Source organism: Physcomitrium patens, chromosome 22, assembly GCF_059467195.1.
Source record: "Physcomitrium patens ecotype Gransden chromosome 22, ASM5946719v1, whole genome shotgun sequence".
Lineage (NCBI taxonomy): Eukaryota > Viridiplantae > Streptophyta > Bryopsida > Funariales > Funariaceae > Physcomitrium > Physcomitrium patens.
Genome location: NC_143431.1, coordinates 12,075,285 through 12,096,715, shown reverse-complemented (window position 1 = coordinate 12,096,715; position 21,431 = coordinate 12,075,285). Strand labels below are relative to the sequence as shown.

Genomic DNA, 21,431 nt, shown 5'->3' with positions numbered 1-21,431 from the left:
TTTCATGAAAGATGTAGGCCTTGAAATCGCCGTTCTACTCACATCTTCCGATCTTCAAAAGCTATTGTAAAATTCCTCGTACCCTCAAAAGAGTAATAGCATGTCTTAAATAAACACCTTAACTTTAAATGGCTATAACTTCTTCATCCTAACTCCAAATCCTCTAAATTTTATACACAAATTATATTCCAAATCCTAAACTTTACAAACCTAGCTTCTAATCTCCGAATCCTCTTTGAAGTCACCGAAATCCTTCTTAAGGTCGTGGGTAGCCTCCTCAAAGCCCATTGGACATGGTATTCGACCAATAGGGATGAAGTTCTCCATTCTTTGCCTTCATCCGACCATGCCTTGCTTTCATCCCTCCCAATTAGTCTCCTACTAGTTTAGATTTTCATCCTTAGGTTTCCACCTTCTCCCAAGGCTTCATACTAAACATTTAGGTCCTATATATATATATATATATATATATATATATATATATATATTTTAATGTCAAAATCAAAAGAAGTAAAGAAATAAAGTAAAGTTTCTTATATCAACTCCTTTTAATTTAATCTACTAGCCACTCTAACATATATCTAGATTTATCAACATATAATATGTTTTAACTAATTTTTATATATTGTAAGCATTTACAATACGACACCATCCTACTAAATTGACTATCTTAAGAAAGATTAATCTAATTTATCAATATTTTACAAAAATAAATTTTTACTCCTTCTACAAAAAGTTATTAGATGAAGTTTATCATCTATTCCTATTTGTGATAATACGACACTCAAAGCAAAGTCTAATGTATTTATTTCCATAAAGAATGTCTTAGAGAAGTCAATACAATATAAGATTGGTGCAAAAAAAAGGCTATCTTTGAAGCCTCAAATGTTACATTACCTCTTGATTCCATTAAAATTTGACTTAACAAGTCAAATGTATAAGTCAAGCTGCAACTTGAGAAAAGTCTTTGATGAAGATCCAATAGTAATTGGCAAATTTTAAAAAATATTAGACATCTCTTACTATTTTAGAGATTTTTCAATTTATAATAATTTGAACTTTCTTAGAATTTATCATCAATCTATCATTTAAAATGATATAATCTAAAAAGTTAACTTGAATAGTGTAAAATATATACTTTTTTATCTTGGCATAGAATCTCTCATCTTTTAATTTTATAATGCACAACAAATATAAAATTCATGTTCTTTTGTATTCTTAGAATGTATCAAAATTTTGTTTAGTTAATAGACAATAAAATTATTCAAAAATTCTCAAAAAATATCATTCATAAGATGTTGAAATTTTTTTGGTATATTTATAAGTCCAAAAGGCATGGTATTATATTCAAAATATCCATACTTGGTTAAAAATATAATCTTCTATTTATCTCCTTCTTTGATGCATACCAAATTATATGCTCTTCATAGATCTATTTTTGTATAGATCTTAATTTGATTCAATTGATCAAAAAGTCCGGATATTCAAGGTAGTGGATACTTATTCTTAATGGTGATCTTTTTGAGTCCTTGATAATCAATACACATTTGTAATGATCCATCTTTTTTCTTCATACATAGAATTGGAGCTCATGCTAGAGATTTGGAATGGCATATAAAATTCTTGGCTAGATTCACTTCAATATACTCCTTGAATTTGGCCAACTCATTTTGTAATAAATTATAGATTGATCCAAATGGCAATTGTGTTCCTTCTTGAAGGCCAATTGAATAATCTTAAGAATGATGTTTTAGAAGAGTATCTACATTTTTTTTGTCAAATACATCTTGAAAATCTTGATATTGGCTTGAAATACCACTTGAAGTTTTTGCACCATTAGAAATAGATGTGGCATAAATGACACAAGGTGATTTTTTTTTGTAGCATATAAGAAAGCTCTTGCATCTATAAATATAGGTTTAATTGTACTAGATTTATATTTTTTTACTTGATTGATTATATTCTTAATTATACTTTTACAAAAGTCAAGAATAGAAGAAATCCAATCTATTTGAGGATTATATTTTTCTAACGATGATAAATCGAAAATGATTAGATTAGAGAGAGATCTAATGATATTAAATACCAAAAAGCTATTATGACCATTAATTATTATTTTTATAGGAAGGATTTCATAAATATCATGTTTAGAAGATAATAGACAACCATCTATGATTTCTATGTGAATAAGTTAAATTTTCTTTACTAAGATATATTAAGTCTTTTAGCAAATTCTTCATCTAAAAAATATACTGAGGCTCTTGAATCTAACAAGGTAGAGGCTTTGTAATGTATAGGTCCTAAAATAATATTTAATATAAAACAAGAAGAAGGTTCTGAGGAGAAAATATGACCTTTATTAGATATTGTACGATGTTCCAGTTGAACAGTCTCTATTATAGCTGGACAAAGTTATTTTTTGATATATTATCTTCTTTGATATTTCTACTCTTTATTTTATAATTGTATCACTTCTTTAGATAATATTAAGTACTATGGTTAAATTCTCCATAATATAAGTAGAATCCTTCTTGATGGCGATGAGTCTTTTCTTGCTTGGTAAGAAGTTTGAACTATACCACATCAATTTATATATCCTCTACTTCTGAATGTATGTATTGATGAGGCTTTGAAGCTATCATTGAATTATAATAAGAATGAGTCTCACTTGTTTGACTTTTAGATCAAAATTCAAAAAATTGATTGTCACACTTCAAACCAAAGTCAATTGCTTGACTCAATATTTGAAGGTCTCATCATTTAAGAAAAGATAAAAACCATGATAATGTTGAACCTGAAAGAAGTGTACCAATGAATCTAACTTATGATCCTAGAGTTGAATAGCATTGGAGTTGAAGTTCAATCATAAGTTGTATTTAATTAATAAATCCTTAAAACTTAGATCTTGTTCCATCAAACTTCTCAAGTAAAAGAACTCTTGGTTTTTTAGTACTGAAAAAATATTCCTCTATAGAAAAAATAACGTGATTGAATGTAGATGTTGAAGTAGCTCCAATCATATTTTTATCTTCACTTCTTGCTATTCTCATTGCTCTTTGTGGTAGTAAATTGAATTGATGCATTGGAAGCATTAACTCTCTCAATTATTCTTACATTTGTGCTAGTGCATTCTTTATTTGAACAAGCTTTGTTATGGTAATGCTTAAAAAATAAATATCTAATATTGCTCAAGACAAGCAAAAGAAAGGACTTAAGAACAGAGAAGATACTAAGAAAAATATTAGTTTTAAAAAAGATAATTTAAAACTTCTAATATGCTAATGTCTTATAAAAAAAGAATGAATAATTCACTCCTAATCAAAAAAAGATAAAGCTCTAATATTGTAAGTATACTCTTGCTAATTTTTAAAGAACATGAATTGAAAAAGGATGCATAAACTTGAAAAATCTATGTTAAAAAAAAAATAACAAAATAATAATAAAGTAGTATGTATATTAAAAAGAAACTAGATTGGCTATTGCCAAAAGACAAGGAAATTAGAGATTCTTAAATCTAGACTAAAAACAAGAAAAGAATTGAAAAGAGTGAAGAAGGCTTTATTCTTGCCTTTATATATCCTATCTAACTAGGAGCTACATGGCGTTGTTCTATAGGACTTCTAATATGTGTTGACTTTATAAGACAGATGTTTTAGCTTACAAGGCAAGTTTTCTGTGTATGTGCTATATAATTAGCTTATTTTTTAAGCTACCAACATGTGTAGGACATGGCCAACTTATTGACCATGTTTCTAATCTAAAAAGTCAATTATAGATACCTATAAAGTCAAAGTAGTATCTATAAAGCTTCTAGAAAGCTTCTATAGAAGATATCATAGAATTAATCTACTTTTACTTATTTTTATCTTAATCATATAAGTAACTATTGGTTTACATATGTATGTTTGTTGTCATATTGCATGGTTTTTTTTTTTGGAAATATACTGGGTACCTAGCTATAGAGAGTTTAGTTTTAACTTATTGGAGCAGGTCCACTAAGTTATTTAATCTTTAAAGTAGAAGATAAATAAATACTATAATATCAAAAAGATATTATATTAGTAAAATCTTTTATATTTAAGAAAGTTTGTACATAAGGCTTTTTAAAATATCTAAAAATTTCCTAACATTCTTTGTTATACCAAATCATAACTAACTATTTGCTGGTAAGTTAGATATTTAATAATTCCAAAGAAAATCCATAATCTCTTCTCAAAAGCTCATCTTTATATCAAAATTTAACCATAGTTCTATATATCCATCTTCAATATATATAAAGTCTCGACTTTCAAAAATCTCTTTACTTTATATAAAATGTTCAAATTATAATAAAATCCCTTCAAATCATAATATTCTTACAAATAATTTCTTCCTTATAAACTTCACAAATTCATATCTCTTCATCCAATTGTTCAATTTTTTTCAAATTCATAGATATTATAGAATATATCCTTAAGCTTTATTTCAAAAAAATTCAACTATAAATTCACAATCAATTGTCTAGCATCTTAAAACCCCTAATAGATGCTCTAAAATCCTAATTTACAAGTACCCAAGTACTATTTTCTTCATATCTCACAATAAAAATCCAAATACCATAAAAATTATGTATAAATTTTAGTAACATAAAAATACACATTTTTGGAAATTTTTAGTCAAAATCTTGTAAAATTACATAACATATAGCTCAAAATACAACCACTAGTAATTTGGATCACTTACTACCCCTCAGATTCCAAGCACTAACTTCAACTTCTAATATCTCCTTTATCTTAGTTTAGAATTCATTAAAAAATATGCATAAAGTATAGCCAAAAAGTATTCTTTCTAACTTTAGTTGCTGATTCTTAATTACTTTCTATACGCGTGTGTTATATCCAAAAGAGTAACAATAGGTACAAAATAGATACCTTGACTTTGAGCACCTATATCTCCTTCACAAAAATTCCAAATGACTCAAAATTTGCACCAAAACCATAGACAAAAACCTGAAATTCTTGATTCTAACCTCCAATGTTCAAATCTTCCCAATAAACTAATCCTAATTCCTAATATGGCCTTAGGCAGCCTCCTTGAAGTCCATTGGTCATGATTTTTGACCAATAGGAATGGAGATTTATATCATTCATCTCCATCCATTCATATAGATATTCTAACTACCTTTTTTGCTACCAAAATCCTTCTTCAATTCCTTTTTATATAAGATTTTCATATTATGTGCCTTAAATATCAAATTAAAGAACCAAAATAAAACTTTAAAGGTCACCAATGTCTAACAAAGGTGAATCTTAATGTATAAAGTTACTGCTAATAAAACCAACTTCAAAAGTTACTATCAAAAGAAAATAAAGTTATACAAATTCTAATATTAATCCTTTTAAATAGCCTCTTTTTAAACTAGTAATTTAACCATATTCTACAACAACCTAAAATCCAATAATATGACTTTCATCATGTTGCAAAATAAATTATACATTAAATATATAAACACATTATTTTCACATGGTAGCCAAACCACAATACAACACCATGACAACATGTTTAATCTTACTAGACTTTTGATTTTTTACTTGATTAATTACACTTATAGTTATAATTTTAAAGAAGTTAAGAATATGAAAAATTCAATCTACCTGAGGATTGTATTCTTCTAACCACAATAAACCTAAAGTGATTAAATTAGAAGAAAATTTAATAATATAAAATATAAAAAAGCTATTATGACCATTGATTATTACTTCAATAAGAAGGATTTTGTAAGTAACATCTCCAAAAGACAACGGCAATTATTTATGATTTCTACATGAACATGTTTAGTTTTTTTCATTAAAGATATGCTAAGTATTTTAATAAATTCTTCATTTAAGAAACACATTGAGGTTCTTGAATCTAACAAGGTAAAGACTTTGTAATATTTAGGTCATAAAGTAATATTTAATATAAAATAAGGAGAGGATTCTGAAGAGAGAATAGGACCTTTATTAGGTATTGTATAAGCTTCAGACCGCATAGTCCCTATTATAGTTGGACACACTCATTTTTTGATATATTATCTTTTTTGACATTTATACTTCTCGTTTTATAATTGCGTCACTTTTTTGGACAATATTGAGTAGTATGTTTAGGTTCTCTATAATATAAGCACAATCCTTCCTAATGGCGACGAATCTTTTCTTGCTCAGTAAAAGGTTTGAAATGTACTTTATCAATTTGCACATCCTCTACTTTCAAATGTATGTGTTGATGAGGCATTGGTGTTGAAATGAAATTATAGTACTGCTGAGGCCCACTTGTCTGGCTCTCAAATCAAAATCCAAAAAATCAATTGTCATACTTCACAGCAAAGTCAATCACTTGACTTAATATTTAAGAATCAAATAAGTTGAGCATCAATTTCTTTACCTTATATTGTAATCCATAGAGAAATTGGCTAATAAGTGCAGGTTTATCCCATTTGATATTAGTTGCAAGTTATCAAAATTGAGAAGCATATAATCTTATAAATCAATTATTTTATCGCATAATATGAATCTTCTTGGTTGCAATACGAGTTGCATCATATTCTCTATACATAGATTGAAACTTTGCCAAAAAAACCTCTAAATTATCTAGTATTAGATCTTATTGTTCAAAAAAAGTTGGAAACCATGATAATGCTGAATCTGAAAGAAGTGTACCAATAAATCCAACTTGTAATTTTAGAGTTGAATAGCTTTGGGATTGAAGTTCAATCACAAGTTGTACTTGATTGATAAATCCTTAAAACTGAGATCTTATGCTATCAAACTTCTCAAGCAAGGTGACTCTTAGTTCTCTAGTATTAGAAGGATATTCCACTGTAGAAAAAGAGATATGATTCATTATAGATAGTGAAGCAGCTCCAATCATCTTTATATCTTCATTTCTTGCCATTTTTATTGCTCTATGTGGCCATAAACTTAGTTAATGTATTGTAAGTATCAACTCCTTCAATTGTTCTTGCATTTGTATTATTACATTCTTCATTTTAAGAAGCTCTGTCATAATGATATTTAAAAAAAATATATCTAATATGGCTCAAGACAAGCAGAAGAGAGGACTTGAGAATAAAAAAGATACTAAAAATAATATTAATTTAAAAGATGATAATTTGTAACTTTTAATATACTTATATCTTATGAAGAAAAAAAGATAATCCACTCTTAATTAAAAAAAAAAGACAAAGCTCTAATATTGCAAGTGTACTCTTCTCAATCTATCAAGAAGATGAATTGAAAAAATATACATAAATCCAAGAAATCTATATTAAAAGAAAATTAATAAAATAGCAATATAATAGTATGTATATTAAAAAGACAATAGATTGGCTATTGCCAAAAGACAAAGAAATTAGAGACTCTTAAATCTAGACTAGAAACAAAAAAAAGAATTGACAAGAGTGATGAAGGCTTCACTCTTGCTTTTATATATACTATCTAATTAGAGGCTATGTAGTGATGTTCTATAGGACTACTAATATGTGTTGACTTTGTAGAACATATGCCTTAGCTTATGAGGCAAGTTTTCTATTTGTATGCCACATAGTTAGCTTGTTTTATAAGCTACCAACATGTTTGGCACATGGATAACTTATTGATTACGTTTTTAACCTAAGAAATCAATTATAGATACTTATAAAATCAAAGCAGCATCTATAAAGCTTCTAAGAAGCTTTTATAAAAGATATTATAGAATTAACTTATTTTTATCTACTTTTATCTAATCATATAGGTAATTATTGGTTTACATGTGTATGTCTATGATAATTGAATAATTATAGGAATGATGTTTTGAAAAAGTATCTACATTCTTCTTTTCAAATACATCTTCAAAATCTTGATATTGGCTTAGAATGCTACTTAAAGTCTTTTTATTATTAGAAAGAGGCGTAACATAAATGATACAAGGTAACCCTTCTTTTGCAACATGTAAAAAAGCTCTTGTACCTACAAATACAAATTTAGTTATACTAGACTTATGACTTTTTATTTGATCAATTCTACTCTTAGTTATATTTTTAGAAAAATCAAGACTATGAAAAATCCAATTTATTTTAAGTTTATATTTTTTAAATCATAATAAACTTAAAATGATTGAATTAGAAAGAGATCATAGATATTAAATATTACAAAGCTACTGTGACCATTCATTGTTATTTCTATAGGAAGGATTTTATGAATAATATCTTTTAAAGACAATAGATAACCATCTATGACTTCTATGTCAACAACTTTGTTTTCTTCATTAAAGGTATGCTATGTCTTTTAGCAAATTATTTATCTAAGAAATATACTAAGGCTCATGAATCTAACAAAGTAGAAGCTTTGTGATATTTAGGTCCTAAAATAATATTTATTATAAAACAAAGAGAGGGTTTTGAAGAAAGAATAGGACTTTTACTAGGTATTATATAAGATTTTAGCTACACAATCTCTATTGTAGCTAAACAAACTTATTTTTTGACATATTATCTTCTTTGATAGTCATACTCTTCATTTTGTAGTTGTATCTCTTCTTTGAATAGTATTGAGTAATTTTCTTAAGTTCTATACAATATAAGCATAATTCTTTTTAATGACAATGATTTATTTTTTTACTTGATAAGAGGTTTAAAATGTATTTCATCAATTTGTATATCTTCTACTTTTGAATGTATGTGTTGAAGAGATGTCATTGTTGCCATTGAATTATAGTAATATAGAGGCATACTTGTGCAACTCTCAGATCAAAATTCAAAAAAATGATTGTCATACTTCATAACAAAGTCAATTACTTCACTTAATGTTTGACGATCAAGTAACTTGAGCATCAATTTTTTTACTTCATATTATAATCCATAAAAAAATTAGCTAACAAGTATAGTATCATTTCACTTGATATCAGTTGTAAGTTGCTAAAAGTATGAAGCATATAATATTACTGATTGATTGCCTTATTACAAAATACAAAGCTTGTTGATTGTAACATGAATTGCATTTTGTTTTTTATATAAAAAACAAAACTCTACCAAAAAATCATCCAAACTATCTATTATTAGATCTTATTGTTTAAAAAAATTAAAGACTATAATAATGCTAAACTTAAAAAAAGTATACTATTGAATTTAACTTATGATCTTAGACTTGGATAGCTTTAAGATTGAAGTTCAATCACAAGTTATACTTCATTGATAAATCCTCAAAATTCGGATCTTATTCTATCAAACTTTGAGGCAGTGCAACCTTTGGTTCTTTAACACTAAAAATGTATTCTACCATACGAAAAGAGACATGATTTGGTGCACATATTGAAGGAGCTTCAACCATCTCTATATTTGTATTCTATGCGATTCTTATTATTCTTTGTGGTAGTAAATTGAGTTGATACATTGCAAGCATTAATTCCTTCAATTGCTTTTATATTTATACCATTACTCTCTTCATTTCAAGAAGCTCTGCTATGATAATACTTAAAGAAGAAAAGATGTCTAATATCACTCAAGACAAATAGAAGAGAGGAATTGAGAACAAAGAAAATACTAAAGACAATATCAATTTAGGAGAGGATAATCCACAACTTCTAATATCCTTACATCTTATCAAGAAAAAAGAATAATCTACTATTAATCAAGAAAAGACAAAGCTCTCATATTATAAATATATTTTTGTCAATTTGTTTAGGAAAAAAATCCAATGAAAGCAAATAATCAAGTAAAACTTTTTTCAAAGAAGTATGACAAAATAGAAGTAAAAAAACATATATATTTAAAAAAAAATTAAAATGGCTATTGCCAAAAGGTAAGAAAATTTAAGATTCTTAAATCTAAACTAGAGCAAGAAAAGAATTGATATGAATAAAGAAGGCTTTATTCTTCTTTTTATATATAATATCTATCTAGGAGCTATGTGGCAATGTTCTATAGGACCTCTAATATTTATTGACTTTACAAGCCATATGTTTTACTTGCAAAGAAAGTTTTTTATAGATGCACCATATAATTAGCTTATTCCACAAGTTACTCACATGTGTGATACATGGCTAACTTGTTGATTAAGTTTCTAACCTAAAAATCAACTATAAATATGTATACAGTCAAAACCATATCTATAAAGCTTCTAAGAAGTTTTTGTAGAAGATATTATGAAATTAATCTATTTTTAGCTATTTTTATCTAATCATATAGGTAATTACTAGAGTACGTATGTATATATGTGATAGTATATTTATGACAATTGAACCTCAATTTCTTTTTTTCATATTATAATGCATAGAAAAAATGATAAATGAGTGCATTAACATTTCATTTAATATCAATTGCAAGTTGTAAAAATTGTAAAGCATATAATATTATTTATTGATTTTTTATCTCAAAATATAGATTTATTGGTTGCAATACAAATTGCATCATATTTTTCATGTATGGATCAAAATTCCATAAAAATATCTTTTAAATTATCTAATATTGATTCATGTTATTTAAGAAAAGAAAAAAATCAAGATAAAATAGAACCTAAAAGTAATATTTCAATTAACTTGACTTATGATCTTAAAATTAGATAGCTTTGAGATTGAAGTTCAATCACCAATTATATTTGATTGATAAATCTTCTAAATTTTGATTTTGTGCCATTAAGCTTCTTGGATAAGATAATTCGTGATTCTTTGATATTTAAAAGATATTCTATCATGGAAGAAATAATATGATTTAGTGTAGATATTGAAGTAACTCCAATCATTTCTATATCTTTATTTCTTACTAAATTTATTACATCTTTTGGTGATAAATTGAGTTGATGTGTTATAAGCATTAACTTGCTCAATTGATCTAGTATTTGTACCATTGCACTTGTCATTTCAATAAGCTGTGTCACAATGATATAATAGAAAAGATGTCAAATAGTGCTCAAGACGAATAGAAGAAAAGATTCGAGTATAAATAAAATACTAAAAATAATAATAATTTAGAAGAAGGTAATTTATAATTCTTAATATGCTTATATCTTATCAAAAAAATCTATTTTTAATCAAGATAAGACAAAGATCTGATATTATAAATATATTATTGTTAATTTATTATGAATAAAAATTCAATGAATGTATTTAAACAAGTGAGATATTTTTCAAAGAAAGATAAAAATAAATAAATAAATAAATTTTTCTATTCAAAAAAAAATTAGAATGGGTATAACTCAAAGACTATAAAATTAAAAATCCTTGAAACTAGACTATAAGCAAGAAAGAAATTAATAAGAATGAAGAAGACCTCACTCTTGTGTTTATATATATTATTTAACTAAGAGCTATATAACAATATTCTATAGGATCTCCAACACATGTCCACCTTACAAAACATATGTCTAACTTGTAATATAAGTTTTTTATATGTGTGCCATATGTCCAATATATATCACAAGTCATCAATATGTGCTATACGTGGCCAATTTATTGGCCAAGTTTTCAACCTATTAATCGTTTATAAACATATATAAAGATGAAACCATATTTATGAAGCTTCTAGAAAGCTTTTTTATAAAAAATCATACAATTTATCTACCTTTAACTACTTCTATCTACTCATATTATCTAAATAATTTATAGAATAAATATGGATGTCCGTGAAATGCCATACATATTAATAAAGAATAGAAATAGTATTATATTATATGATGTCTTATCTAAGAATATATCAAGTGCCTAGTTATAGAAGATAACTTGGTTTTGCAATATACAAAGAACTTAATAATCCTATAAAAAAATCTAAATAAGGCTTAATTAAATCTTTAAAATATTAGTTTAATTTAAATTAATTTTTAAATATTTTTAAAGAAATCCTTAAAAAAATCATTACATTATTTATGAAGAACATCAAAGAAATCATAATGAATATTTTTTAAAACCTAAAAAAATCTACAAAGTTTATAAAATATATATATATATATATTTAAAAAAACTCTAAATTTTAAAGAATTTCTAATTAAATTCTAATTATAATCTTAATAAATTCTAAAAATATCCTAATTAAGTCTTAATTAAAATTTGACCAAACCTTATAGCACATTCAAAATCTCAATAATTAATAATTTAATTATTGATCTTAATACAAAAATTTTACACCTCTCAAACTCTTAGTTAAGATCAAGTACAACAACTTTGAAGATGATCAAACATACCAAATGGGAGAAAAACCTTATAATCTCATAGAATGTTGGCTAGTCTCTATTTCTATTTTTGAAGCCAATCTTCCATCTTTTTGTGTTTACCATTCAAGTGCTCTCAAAATTTTTTTTGTCTATTAAAAATCAAATTTGCTACTAATGTACAAAATATCACTGTGATCCAATAAGGAGATTGTTGCAAATCTTAAAAAATCTTGTTAGCCGTTTAAAATCCAATTTTAAATTGTATAATTGTATCTATTATTTATTTGTTTATGTACATCCATTTGAACAATATCTGTTTATATATAAATTAAACAATCAATATATTTTTTATACAATAATTATTTAAATCTTTTGTTAATTCCACCTCTTTGTAAAATCCACATAAAATATACGACATTTGATTTATATATTTTGATAAATATAATTTAAAAATATTAAAACCAATATATATGTATATTATTGGATTAATTCCAAATTTGTGATATTATTCAATTGTTAGTTTAATAGAATGGACTCTAAAAGAATAAAATATAAACCTAGTTGATCAAAACCACACAAGACAAGCTATAACTGTACCTCAAAGGTTACAATGATGACTTTTACACCAATTCTATTTTTTATAACTATTTGTAAATAATACAATCACTATTAACCATTAATCCAGATACTTAAATTAATTATATATATAGATATAATATTTTGAAATGAACTAAAATCAAGTATCTTATCATATATTAAATTTAATATATATATATATATATATATATACACATTACGAATCAATTTGTTTTTTTAATTTGAATAAAACATCATTATGAATTAAAATTCTCATAAATTTACTTCATTATATTGATGCATGTTATATTTTTAAAATTATACATATTTATAAAAGATTTCGATTCAAATTATTGAATTTGAAATATTTAAAATACATAATGTTATTAAAAAATATTATTATTAATATAGGATGTGCTAAAAAATATTATTTTTAAAATTTCAGTTATACAAAAAAATTAAATAATAGATATAATTTTTTTAAATTATTTTTTAATTTATTTATTAAAATTTTATTTATATTAATCTCAAATGGACCAAAAAAAATTAAACAGTTATTAAATATTTTAAATACAAACATATGTATATATATTACTTGTATCATAATTAAATTTTGATTTTAAAATATGTTCTTATGATATTATTTCAAAGTTTAAATAAATAATTTAAAATATAACAAAAAATAAAATAAATAAATTATATTTTAAAAACTTTGAAATATTTTTGGTCGTTATATCATAATTTCTTTACAAAACTCGTTGTGGTTTTTTTGTTGTTTTATTGTTATGCTTCTGTTTTAAATTTTCATGCAATCTAAAATAAAAATTTATTAAAAAATATCTTTTATGGTCATGGATATATTAAAAAAATATTCTTCAAGAAATTTACAAATAATCATTTATTTTTCAAACATCAAAATTTAAAAACTTGAACAAGATTCTTAATAATCTTTGTAGAATACTTTATTTAGAAGTGTAGACCTTGTATTATTATAATAATAAAGAATACTAACTACAATTTTTGCCTCAAACTTTGTCTCTATACATGCTTCATGTATTTAATAAACAAGAAAATAATACCAAACTCTCTATTGTTTCAATTTCTAGCCTGTCTTAATAAATCAAAATCAAAAAATATAAAGAAAAAATGTTAATTATTATTTTTATGTATGATCAAGTCTTAAAGAAAATTAGTATAGAACCAGGATTTCAAAACTATATTATATTTTTTTTAAATAAATTGATTATAATACCTATCTTACAATGTATAGAAGGGTTTTTTTAGAAATAAATAAATTTAATTTTAAGTTGGAAGAAAAAAATATATATATAATTTTTATATTTTTAAATTTAAAAAAATATTATTTTTAAAATATTTTAAAAGATTATTTATAATTTTTTTATATACTTGATATTTATATGAAAAATTACATTATGATTTGGAATGAATTCAAGTCTAGTTACATTTTAAAATTAAGTTCAACAATAATGAGTATTTTTATTTCAATACGTGTCTGGAATTGTTATTAAACTTTCTTAATTGTTATTTATTTGAGTAGCATAGTTATCTAGTTTATTAAAAAAAAATTAAGAATCTTATCTGAAAATATAATCCTGTATGAAAAGAATGCAATGCAATTAATTGCCAACAACAATTCATTCCTTTAAAATCAGGAAATAATTATTTTCAAGTTAACATATAAAAACTTAATGTAGTATTATTTGATTTTTTTTTCAAATATGTTAATAGATCCTCTTATTCTTAAAGTTAGAAAAAATTCTTGCATGAATTTTGAAAAAGATTGAGAAATTTTATGTATTCTAAAAAATATGCATCACCACATGCATTTGGAGTCCAATATACCTTTTCATCGATCAAACATTAAAGTACATTTTTTCTAGAAGAATGAATTATTTTTGGTAGTAATATATTAAAAGAAATTAAATAATATAAAAAAATATTATTATATATTTTCTTAAGGAAGGAGTTCTTGGTGTTGACTTCATAGACTTTTTTAACCACGTTCATCTAGTTCTCTAAAACCAGTTCAAATCTTTTAACTTAAGCTATTCATAATTTTGATTTCTGTATTGTTAAGTGCTTTAAATAAACTATTCATGATTAAATTATTTATCCAAATAAGTAAAATAATTACTATTAAAAAAATATTGAAGCAAAAATCAAGTGTCTTTATTTTTCTTTATTTGAAATAAATATTATTATTATATAATTAAAATTTATATTTTATCTTTTTAAGTATTTTTTTTGTGTCAAAATTTTGATAGACTTTGATACATAATTATATTTTTTTTGAAAAAGATTGTTAAATCTTTTCAATTTTTCTTTAAAACTTTTAATGATAATCAAATAAAGTTCATTCTTTTCTGAATTATATTTTTGTATAATTTAAAAATAATTCTTCTTATGATAATATCACAAATTTCCTATATATATATATATATATATATATATATATATATTTAATTTCTTTTTTTTCTTTAAATTCCTTTTCCTTTTTTAGAGCCATTTTTTTAGAACCAAGTACATTTTTATTAGGTTTGAGTTGGAATATATATATATATATATATATATTTAGAGAAGATTTTTAAAATTAAATTTTTTTTATTATAAAGTAACATAATATTTTTACTAATTCAAAACAAAGATAATATTTAATATTTTTTGGCATTATAAAACTTTTGTAAGCTTCAAATATTACTTTGAGATTCCTTTAATGTTGTAATTATTTCAAGAAAAAAAATTTATATTGTTTTGAAAAATGCCTTCTTAGATCTTGGTAAGTAAATATGTGTTTATAAATGATAAATTGATTAAAAAAAAAAAAAAAACTCTAATAAGAAATGTTCTATTCTATTTTAACCTCGAACACAAGGTAATCAGTAACATGCATCAAAAATCCTATCATATCATCAAGAATAGAAAATTATATATATGTATATATATATAAAATTTACAAACCCAAATTGAGTGTTGCAATGTACATACCATTATAATGATGCATGAGTGGAATCTGCTTTGCATTCTTTCCAATTCAATAATACAACCTTTAGTTTATCATGCAAGCACATCTATTACAACCCTTCACTTTCACATGACCCATCTTTGTCCATTGTGGCCCCCATAGTTGGATCCCAAAGTGGGAAAAAAAATATAAGAGAAAAAGAGAGAGAGAGAGAGAGAGAGAAGAATAAAAAAAATAGCAACAACAAGAGATGGATCCAACAAAACAAGGAGAGAAAAGAAGCGACATCCACATTGGTGATGGTGGTGTTTGGGTTTTTTTTTTTTTTTTTTTTTTTTTTTTTAATTTTTTGTTGGGAGGGGGTCCCCAAGGAGCGTAGCGCGCCACGCGAGACACGAAGAAAGAGAAGGGAAGAGCTCGGATTGCGAGCTCGCGGCGACAACGCCGTCAGTGGTCCCGAGCGACAGTCACTCCGCGTGGAGCCACGCTGCCACGCCGTCTCAGAAGCAGCGATTGGGATCGACAGGGGGTCACCGAACTCTTTTTACCGTCGCTATTCCATCTGGTTCAGCTTTAGCTCTAGTGACGGTAGTGAGAATTTTTGCAGCTTAGAATTGCATTTCACCTCCCTAACAACTCTCGTTCTAACCAATCGATCAGGTTTAATGCATGCTGGTTGCGTTTAGTCCACTGTTGAATAAATATTGAGTGTTTTGTATTCACGTACTCGCGTGTAAGGGAAGCGAGCGAGCAGGATTTACCTCAACGATAGGTTTTTTATTTGTACCAGGAACTAATGTTGTGGCGCATGATGGGGATCGTTGCTTGTGTGTTCAACAAGAGATCGGAGATGCCGAAACTGGATGACTACTTTTGACATCCGTCACTGCTTTCGTGTTAATGAATTGCACAAATATTGACCGTATCGATTATACACCGTATGTATTCAGTCGGTCAAACTTTGGTGTCATGACCGGCTCCGAATTTCACTCAGGGTGCCACCTTGAGTGCGAAGATCAAAACAGTAGTTCCAAATAACGGATGTAATTTTTTTATATACTACTGAGGCATTTAACAACCTGGGTTTATTTGTCCTTCTTCGGATGCACAATCTGATGTTAGGAATGAAGGGGTCGGGAATGAGCCTCGGGAGAAAGCGAAAGATAAAGGAAAACACTCACTATATTTCTCACAGTATGATTTGACCTATCAGTTCCAGGACTAGAAAGCAGGAAACTATTGAGGCCCGATATTTCCCTGTAGCACTCTGCAAAAGGGCAATGCGTGGCCAACAGGGCTACCACGGAATGGACTAAGCAAAGTAGCTATTGGTATCATGGAAAATGAAGAAGCTCGTAGAATACCCAATGGAGGAAAAAAGCTGTTGCGTCATGTACTCGCCACAACAGTTTTCTATGTTGGTGAAGAGAATCGGACCACTTGGTTCCAACATGTCTGTGTGGATTGGCTCGAGAGACGGAGGTGCCAAATTGTCTCACACTTCGGAGACGTTGAATTGGATGCCGAAGTCAGAGAGTACTGTAGGACCCGATGGGTGTCCATAACCGAATACTGCGTCTGCGCAACAGGACCACCGCGAGAGGTACTTCCTGCAGCCCAGTTAACGGGGTTGGTCGTAGCGCCGTGGACAAGAAAATTATGCGTCCAATCTGATGCGCCACTTCTATCATTTCCGTTTCTAGATCCTGTTTGAGTGTATTCTGTACCTACAGCACACTCAGAGATTGACTGGTATGCATTCACGTCATTGAATTCGAAGCTTCGCAGTTGGAATATTTAACTGCTGGGTATCATTTTAGCGGCGGAGTTTTCTGCAATGGACAAGAAGTCTGTGAATTTGTGTTTTTTCTTTTGGTTTGCAATCTGAGCGCGCACAATGTAGCACATTCAGTTTTCCGGTTCTGAACAGATTCGAGATTTGAATGTTGGTTTTTGTACATTGAATTCTTGAAGGCACTGAGGTTTGTGAAGAATTTGCCAATGTTGCTGAAGCAAGTAGAGTGCTATAACGATAAGAGGTGAGCTGTCTAACCTTGCTCGAGTGTAACTCTTTTGAACTGCTTCTAGTTTCTTGCGAATATTTGATAGGAAATTCTTCTTACCTGAATGAGATCAGAGCTTTCTGGTAATCAGGATTTTAAGGTGTCATGAAGCTGAAGCCTTTCATTTCCATAGTTCGCAGACGAAAAATTCACATGCTGCAACAAAACTGTGAGAGGAGATTTGGATTCATCAACATACAAAGGGTGAATATCAGTTAGGGATGGATATGTCGACGTTGCTCAATGGATGCAATGCACTCGCATTTACAAGTCGAGAAAGTAAGCTTGTTTCAAGAATTTTAAACCCAAGAGTCGTTAATTGTTCAAGAAAAAAAAAACAGAGTCTCAAGGTTAGTGCCAAGGGCTTATCTCCTAAATGATCATGCCACTGAGAATCATTACGCCGTTCTCGGAGTGTCACAGTTCCCAACAAAGCAAGAAATCAAAAAAAAATACCGGCGACTTGCACTGGACTTGCACCCCGATGTGTGCGATGGCGATCACTGCTCCACGCAGTTTCAGCGTGTCAAGACAGCCTACGAGGTCGCCATTTTTCTTTTCTCACCATAACTTCTCCCCATGATCTTGAACATGGCTTCACAGCACTTCGGAATATGCAAGTGATTCCTTCCATGGCGTGCATGGTCTTCTCTCGGAGATACAGTTTGAGAAAGTATTTGAATCCCCTCTAAAAATCTGTTCTGGGTTGTAAATTTGTGAATTTACAGGCATTGATTCAAAATAGGACGTCCCAGTTCGAAGAGTCAGAAGGCGAGCTTTCCGACGATTTGAAAAGCTTCATGGGCGTTGGTGACGATAGCTGGGCGGAATGGGAAGAATGGATGGGTTGGGAGGGCGCTGGCACATGCGATTACACGAATCACATCAACTCTGCCATCTAAAACAAAATTTCTGCTCATCACTGGTAAACTAATGTTCTTTCTCCGAGATAAGCCAGAGTGCGAGGAAGATAGAGGAGTTTCGAAATCGCAATTTATTCTATTTCGATTCCTACCCGTTGCATACAGAAATTCCGTTGAGCAATCTAATTTATGGTTGTACATATATTGGTTCTATAGAAAGAGGCACGCAACTTTGTACAGGTGCCTCAACATCTTCAAATCTCAAACAGAGCTTAGTTCGGGTGCAGCACTTGCGCGGTAATAGTCTGCAGACAATACTCTTGCATAATAAGATGCCTCCCTCATCTGTTCCACAGCAACGGAACACGTGCTGCGCTGTCCTCTGTTTGCAGTCTTCTTTCATTATTTTCTAGATTTAGAGATCCTCTGCAAACGTTCCAGTCTGGTTCTGAGCGTTGTAAAGGAATGATAAACACAGATGATGTGACTCCCAAATCTGCAGTTCGGATATGTAATTGTAATTCCCCCATACCTTTCGTATCTCGTTAATTGTATGGCGGGAAAGCAAAGTTTGGCGTTGCAACGGTCATATCTCCCAAGCAGAGCTGAATTTCCCCAGAATTTTTCTTTAATGCTTCTATACTCCAAGAACCGTCATTCGCACCATTTTCTCCTCAATTGGGTATTTGTGGAGCGCCACGCCCCTCAGCGATTTTGGGTTCTTTGTTTGAGAAATCTGTGAGTCATGTCTGGACGCGGCAAAGGAGGGAAGGGCTTGGGAAAGGGCGGCGCCAAGCGTCACAGGAAGGTGTTGCGCGACAACATCCAAGGCATCACCAAGCCCGCAATCCGTCGCTTGGCTAGGAGAGGTGGCGTGAAGCGTATTAGTGGGCTGATTTACGAGGAGACTCGTGGTGTCCTCAAGATCTTTCTGGAGATCGTCATCAGGGACGCCGTTACGTACACCGAGCACGCGAGACGTAAGACCGTGACCGCCATGGACGTGGTGTACGCTCTCAAACGGCAAGGCAGAACCCTATACGGATTTGGAGGCTAATTCCCCTGCTCAGTTTTCTGTCGCTAATCTAAGTGGTTTTCTTCTGCGAAACCCTGCGAGAGAAGCTTCTTCTAAGATGTAGTTCACAGAAATGGATATGATGTTTAGATGCCTGTTCTGCCTGGTTTAAGGTGAAGTATCGTATGACGCTAAAGCGATGTGTCTCAGGTCCTCGGCTTTACGATTGCATTGATATTGGGATTTCTGTATCACTAACTGTTATATTTCTGAGTAGGAGAAAACGGAGCCGAGGAATGGGATCTTTGCTAGCTAGTTGTACAGATTAGACGCTCCTGGTGTTGTACATACACATAACAGATTCACAAAGGCTTTATACAATCTCCCGTGTATGTTAAGATCGAATGCTGTCTCGAGTGGTGGGTTTTACGAGTCAATAATTAAGATCCAATTCCGAATCCAACATCGAAGATATTCCGTGACAGCAACCAGCGCCCGTTGGCGTGATCTAGTTTAAGGGTTCAGACGAAGAAGTCCAATTGATAACCTTCCCAATGTATTTCGATGTTGGGAGAGTGTCATGGTGGAAGTCTCTTCATCATTTGACCCAGAGAAGAGATTGTCCTGTTAGCTACCCACTTGATATTGTAACGGCCTCTACTTATCATTCTTTGCTAGGTACACATACGAGCTACACAGTCCTTCAGCGTATGGCAAGGCAAAACCGTGTCTACAGGGTTAATTCATTCTATAATCTTTAATTCATTTTTATTTCCGTTTGAATTTGGAAACAGAAGAAGTAAACCATTTTCTGTTACAGAGGAACCACATGCTTTCAGCTGCACTCTGAGTTTCTGCGTTTAATGACTATAGATCTTGCACATCTTGAATAGTGGGCAGCAATGCCAAAACATGATAGGTGGAAGATAGCAGTGCTGTTCATATGTGCTGATTTGAGTGGACTGTGGGTACAAAATGACCTTGATGTTGAAGTTTGCATACTAGCATGGAAAGAATCCATGTAGCTGCTCCATAGCCTTGATAGTTATGTCATTCTTGTGAAATGTTGCATTTGATGTGTGGAGCATATGAGCTGGTTGGATCAATGAATTGGGATGCAGCAGGTGTGAAGTGCTGGGCTGTGTGGCAGTTGCAGAACATGTAGAGCAAGTACCATCTTGCATGGGGTTGCCAATACATGCAAAATAGTTTGCTAAGTTTTGATGCAAAATAGTCTCAGAATGCTTATGTTTCTAAATCTCCCATGCATCTGTGGAATTGCAGTGGCTTGCACATGCCACATCCATGAAGCTGTCAACAATTTTCATAGGAGTTGATGTATTTATAATGTGTTACTGTAAATTTGATAGCATGAATTATGGTAATGACTTCACAAATGACTTGACTTCAACTACAGTTGATACCACATCTTGTCACAATACTTGTCATAATGTGGACTATTTTATAACTCAATAGGATAAAAATGCTTACTTAAATTAGATTAAAATTAGATTAAAAATTTTATATAAGTTAATTTCATGTAAGTTATTTTTTAAAAATAAATAAATAAATAAATAAAATAAAATAAATGGATACATTCTTCTAAAATCAATGTTATTTATACATATGATTAAAAAATACATATAAAAAGAAGATTTGTAACATCAATAATAATTTAAAGTTTTTTATATCAAATTTTGTACGATATAGAAATTCAAACCAAAATGTGAATTTCTATATCGTACAAAATTTGATATAAAAAAATTTAAATTATTTTAAATAATCTTAAATTAA

At 28.9% G+C, this 21,431-nt stretch overlaps 3 protein-coding genes and 1 long non-coding RNA gene across 7 annotated transcripts; 3 read left to right on the top strand and 1 right to left on the bottom strand.

Annotated features, from left to right (window-relative positions):
- Positions 1 to 16,547: 16,547 nt before the first annotated feature.
- Positions 16,548 to 17,897, bottom strand: LOC149986658 (uncharacterized). Its single transcript, XR_016500057.1, has 2 exons — positions 17,750 to 17,897; positions 16,548 to 17,528 (listed from the first exon to the last, which is right to left on the bottom strand). It is a non-coding gene; the product is annotated as an uncharacterized LOC149986658 (long non-coding RNA).
- On the top strand, positions 17,033 to 18,487 carry LOC112275029 (uncharacterized). Of its 4 annotated transcripts, none has more exons than XR_012216399.2 (3): positions 17,033 to 17,448; positions 17,671 to 17,735; positions 17,900 to 18,487. XR_012216399.2 is itself a non-coding variant. In XM_073530035.2 (3 exons), exons 1-3 carry the CDS (start codon positions 17,033 to 17,035, stop codon positions 17,976 to 17,978), a joined length of 411 nt encoding a protein of 136 aa, XP_073386136.1. In that variant the 3' UTR covers positions 17,979 to 18,487. The 4 variants fall into 4 exon arrangements, 2 of the variants coding, with proteins under 2 accessions (XP_073386136.1, XP_073386137.1); XR_012216398.2 differs by having other exon boundaries at positions 17,893 to 18,487; XM_073530035.2 differs by having other exon boundaries at positions 17,033 to 17,299.
- LOC149986657 (chaperone protein dnaJ 8, chloroplastic-like) lies at positions 17,900 to 20,018 on the top strand. Its single transcript, XM_090246226.1, has 3 exons — positions 17,900 to 18,038; positions 18,183 to 18,302; positions 18,488 to 20,018. The coding sequence occupies exons 1-3, from the start codon at positions 18,003 to 18,005 to the stop codon at positions 18,659 to 18,661; spliced, it is 330 nt and encodes a 109-aa protein (XP_090102352.1). The 5' UTR covers positions 17,900 to 18,002; the 3' UTR covers positions 18,662 to 20,018.
- Positions 19,368 to 20,018, top strand: LOC141044358 (histone H4-like). Its single transcript, XM_073530040.2, has one exon. It carries the CDS (start codon positions 19,368 to 19,370, stop codon positions 19,677 to 19,679), a length of 312 nt encoding a protein of 103 aa, XP_073386141.1. The 3' UTR covers positions 19,680 to 20,018.
- Positions 20,019 to 21,431: the final 1,413 nt, after the last annotated feature.

Excerpts from the sequence above, each read along its gene's own strand:
- LOC141044358 (XM_073530040.2), top strand. The coding sequence starts at position 19,368 with ATGTCTGGACGCGGCAAAGGAGGGAAGGGCTTGGGAAAGGGCGGCGCC.
- LOC112275029 (XM_073530035.2), top strand. The coding sequence starts at position 17,033 with ATGGAAAATGAAGAAGCTCGTAGAATACCCAATGGAGGAAAAAAGCTG. Across the intron at positions 17,300-17,670 it reads CAACAGGACCACCGCGAGAG|GCACTGAGGTTTGTGAAGAA; the intron begins GTACTTCCTGCA and ends GAATTCTTGAAG. Across the intron at positions 17,736-17,899 it reads GAGTGCTATAACGATAAGAG|ACGAAAAATTCACATGCTGC; the intron begins GTGAGCTGTCTA and ends CATAGTTCGCAG.
- LOC149986657 (XM_090246226.1), top strand. The coding sequence starts at position 18,003 with ATGGATGCAATGCACTCGCATTTACAAGTCGAGAAA. Across the intron at positions 18,039-18,182 it reads CGCATTTACAAGTCGAGAAA|TTCCCAACAAAGCAAGAAAT; the intron begins GTAAGCTTGTTT and ends GGAGTGTCACAG. Across the intron at positions 18,303-18,487 it reads GTGTCAAGACAGCCTACGAG|GCATTGATTCAAAATAGGAC; the intron begins GTCGCCATTTTT and ends GTGAATTTACAG.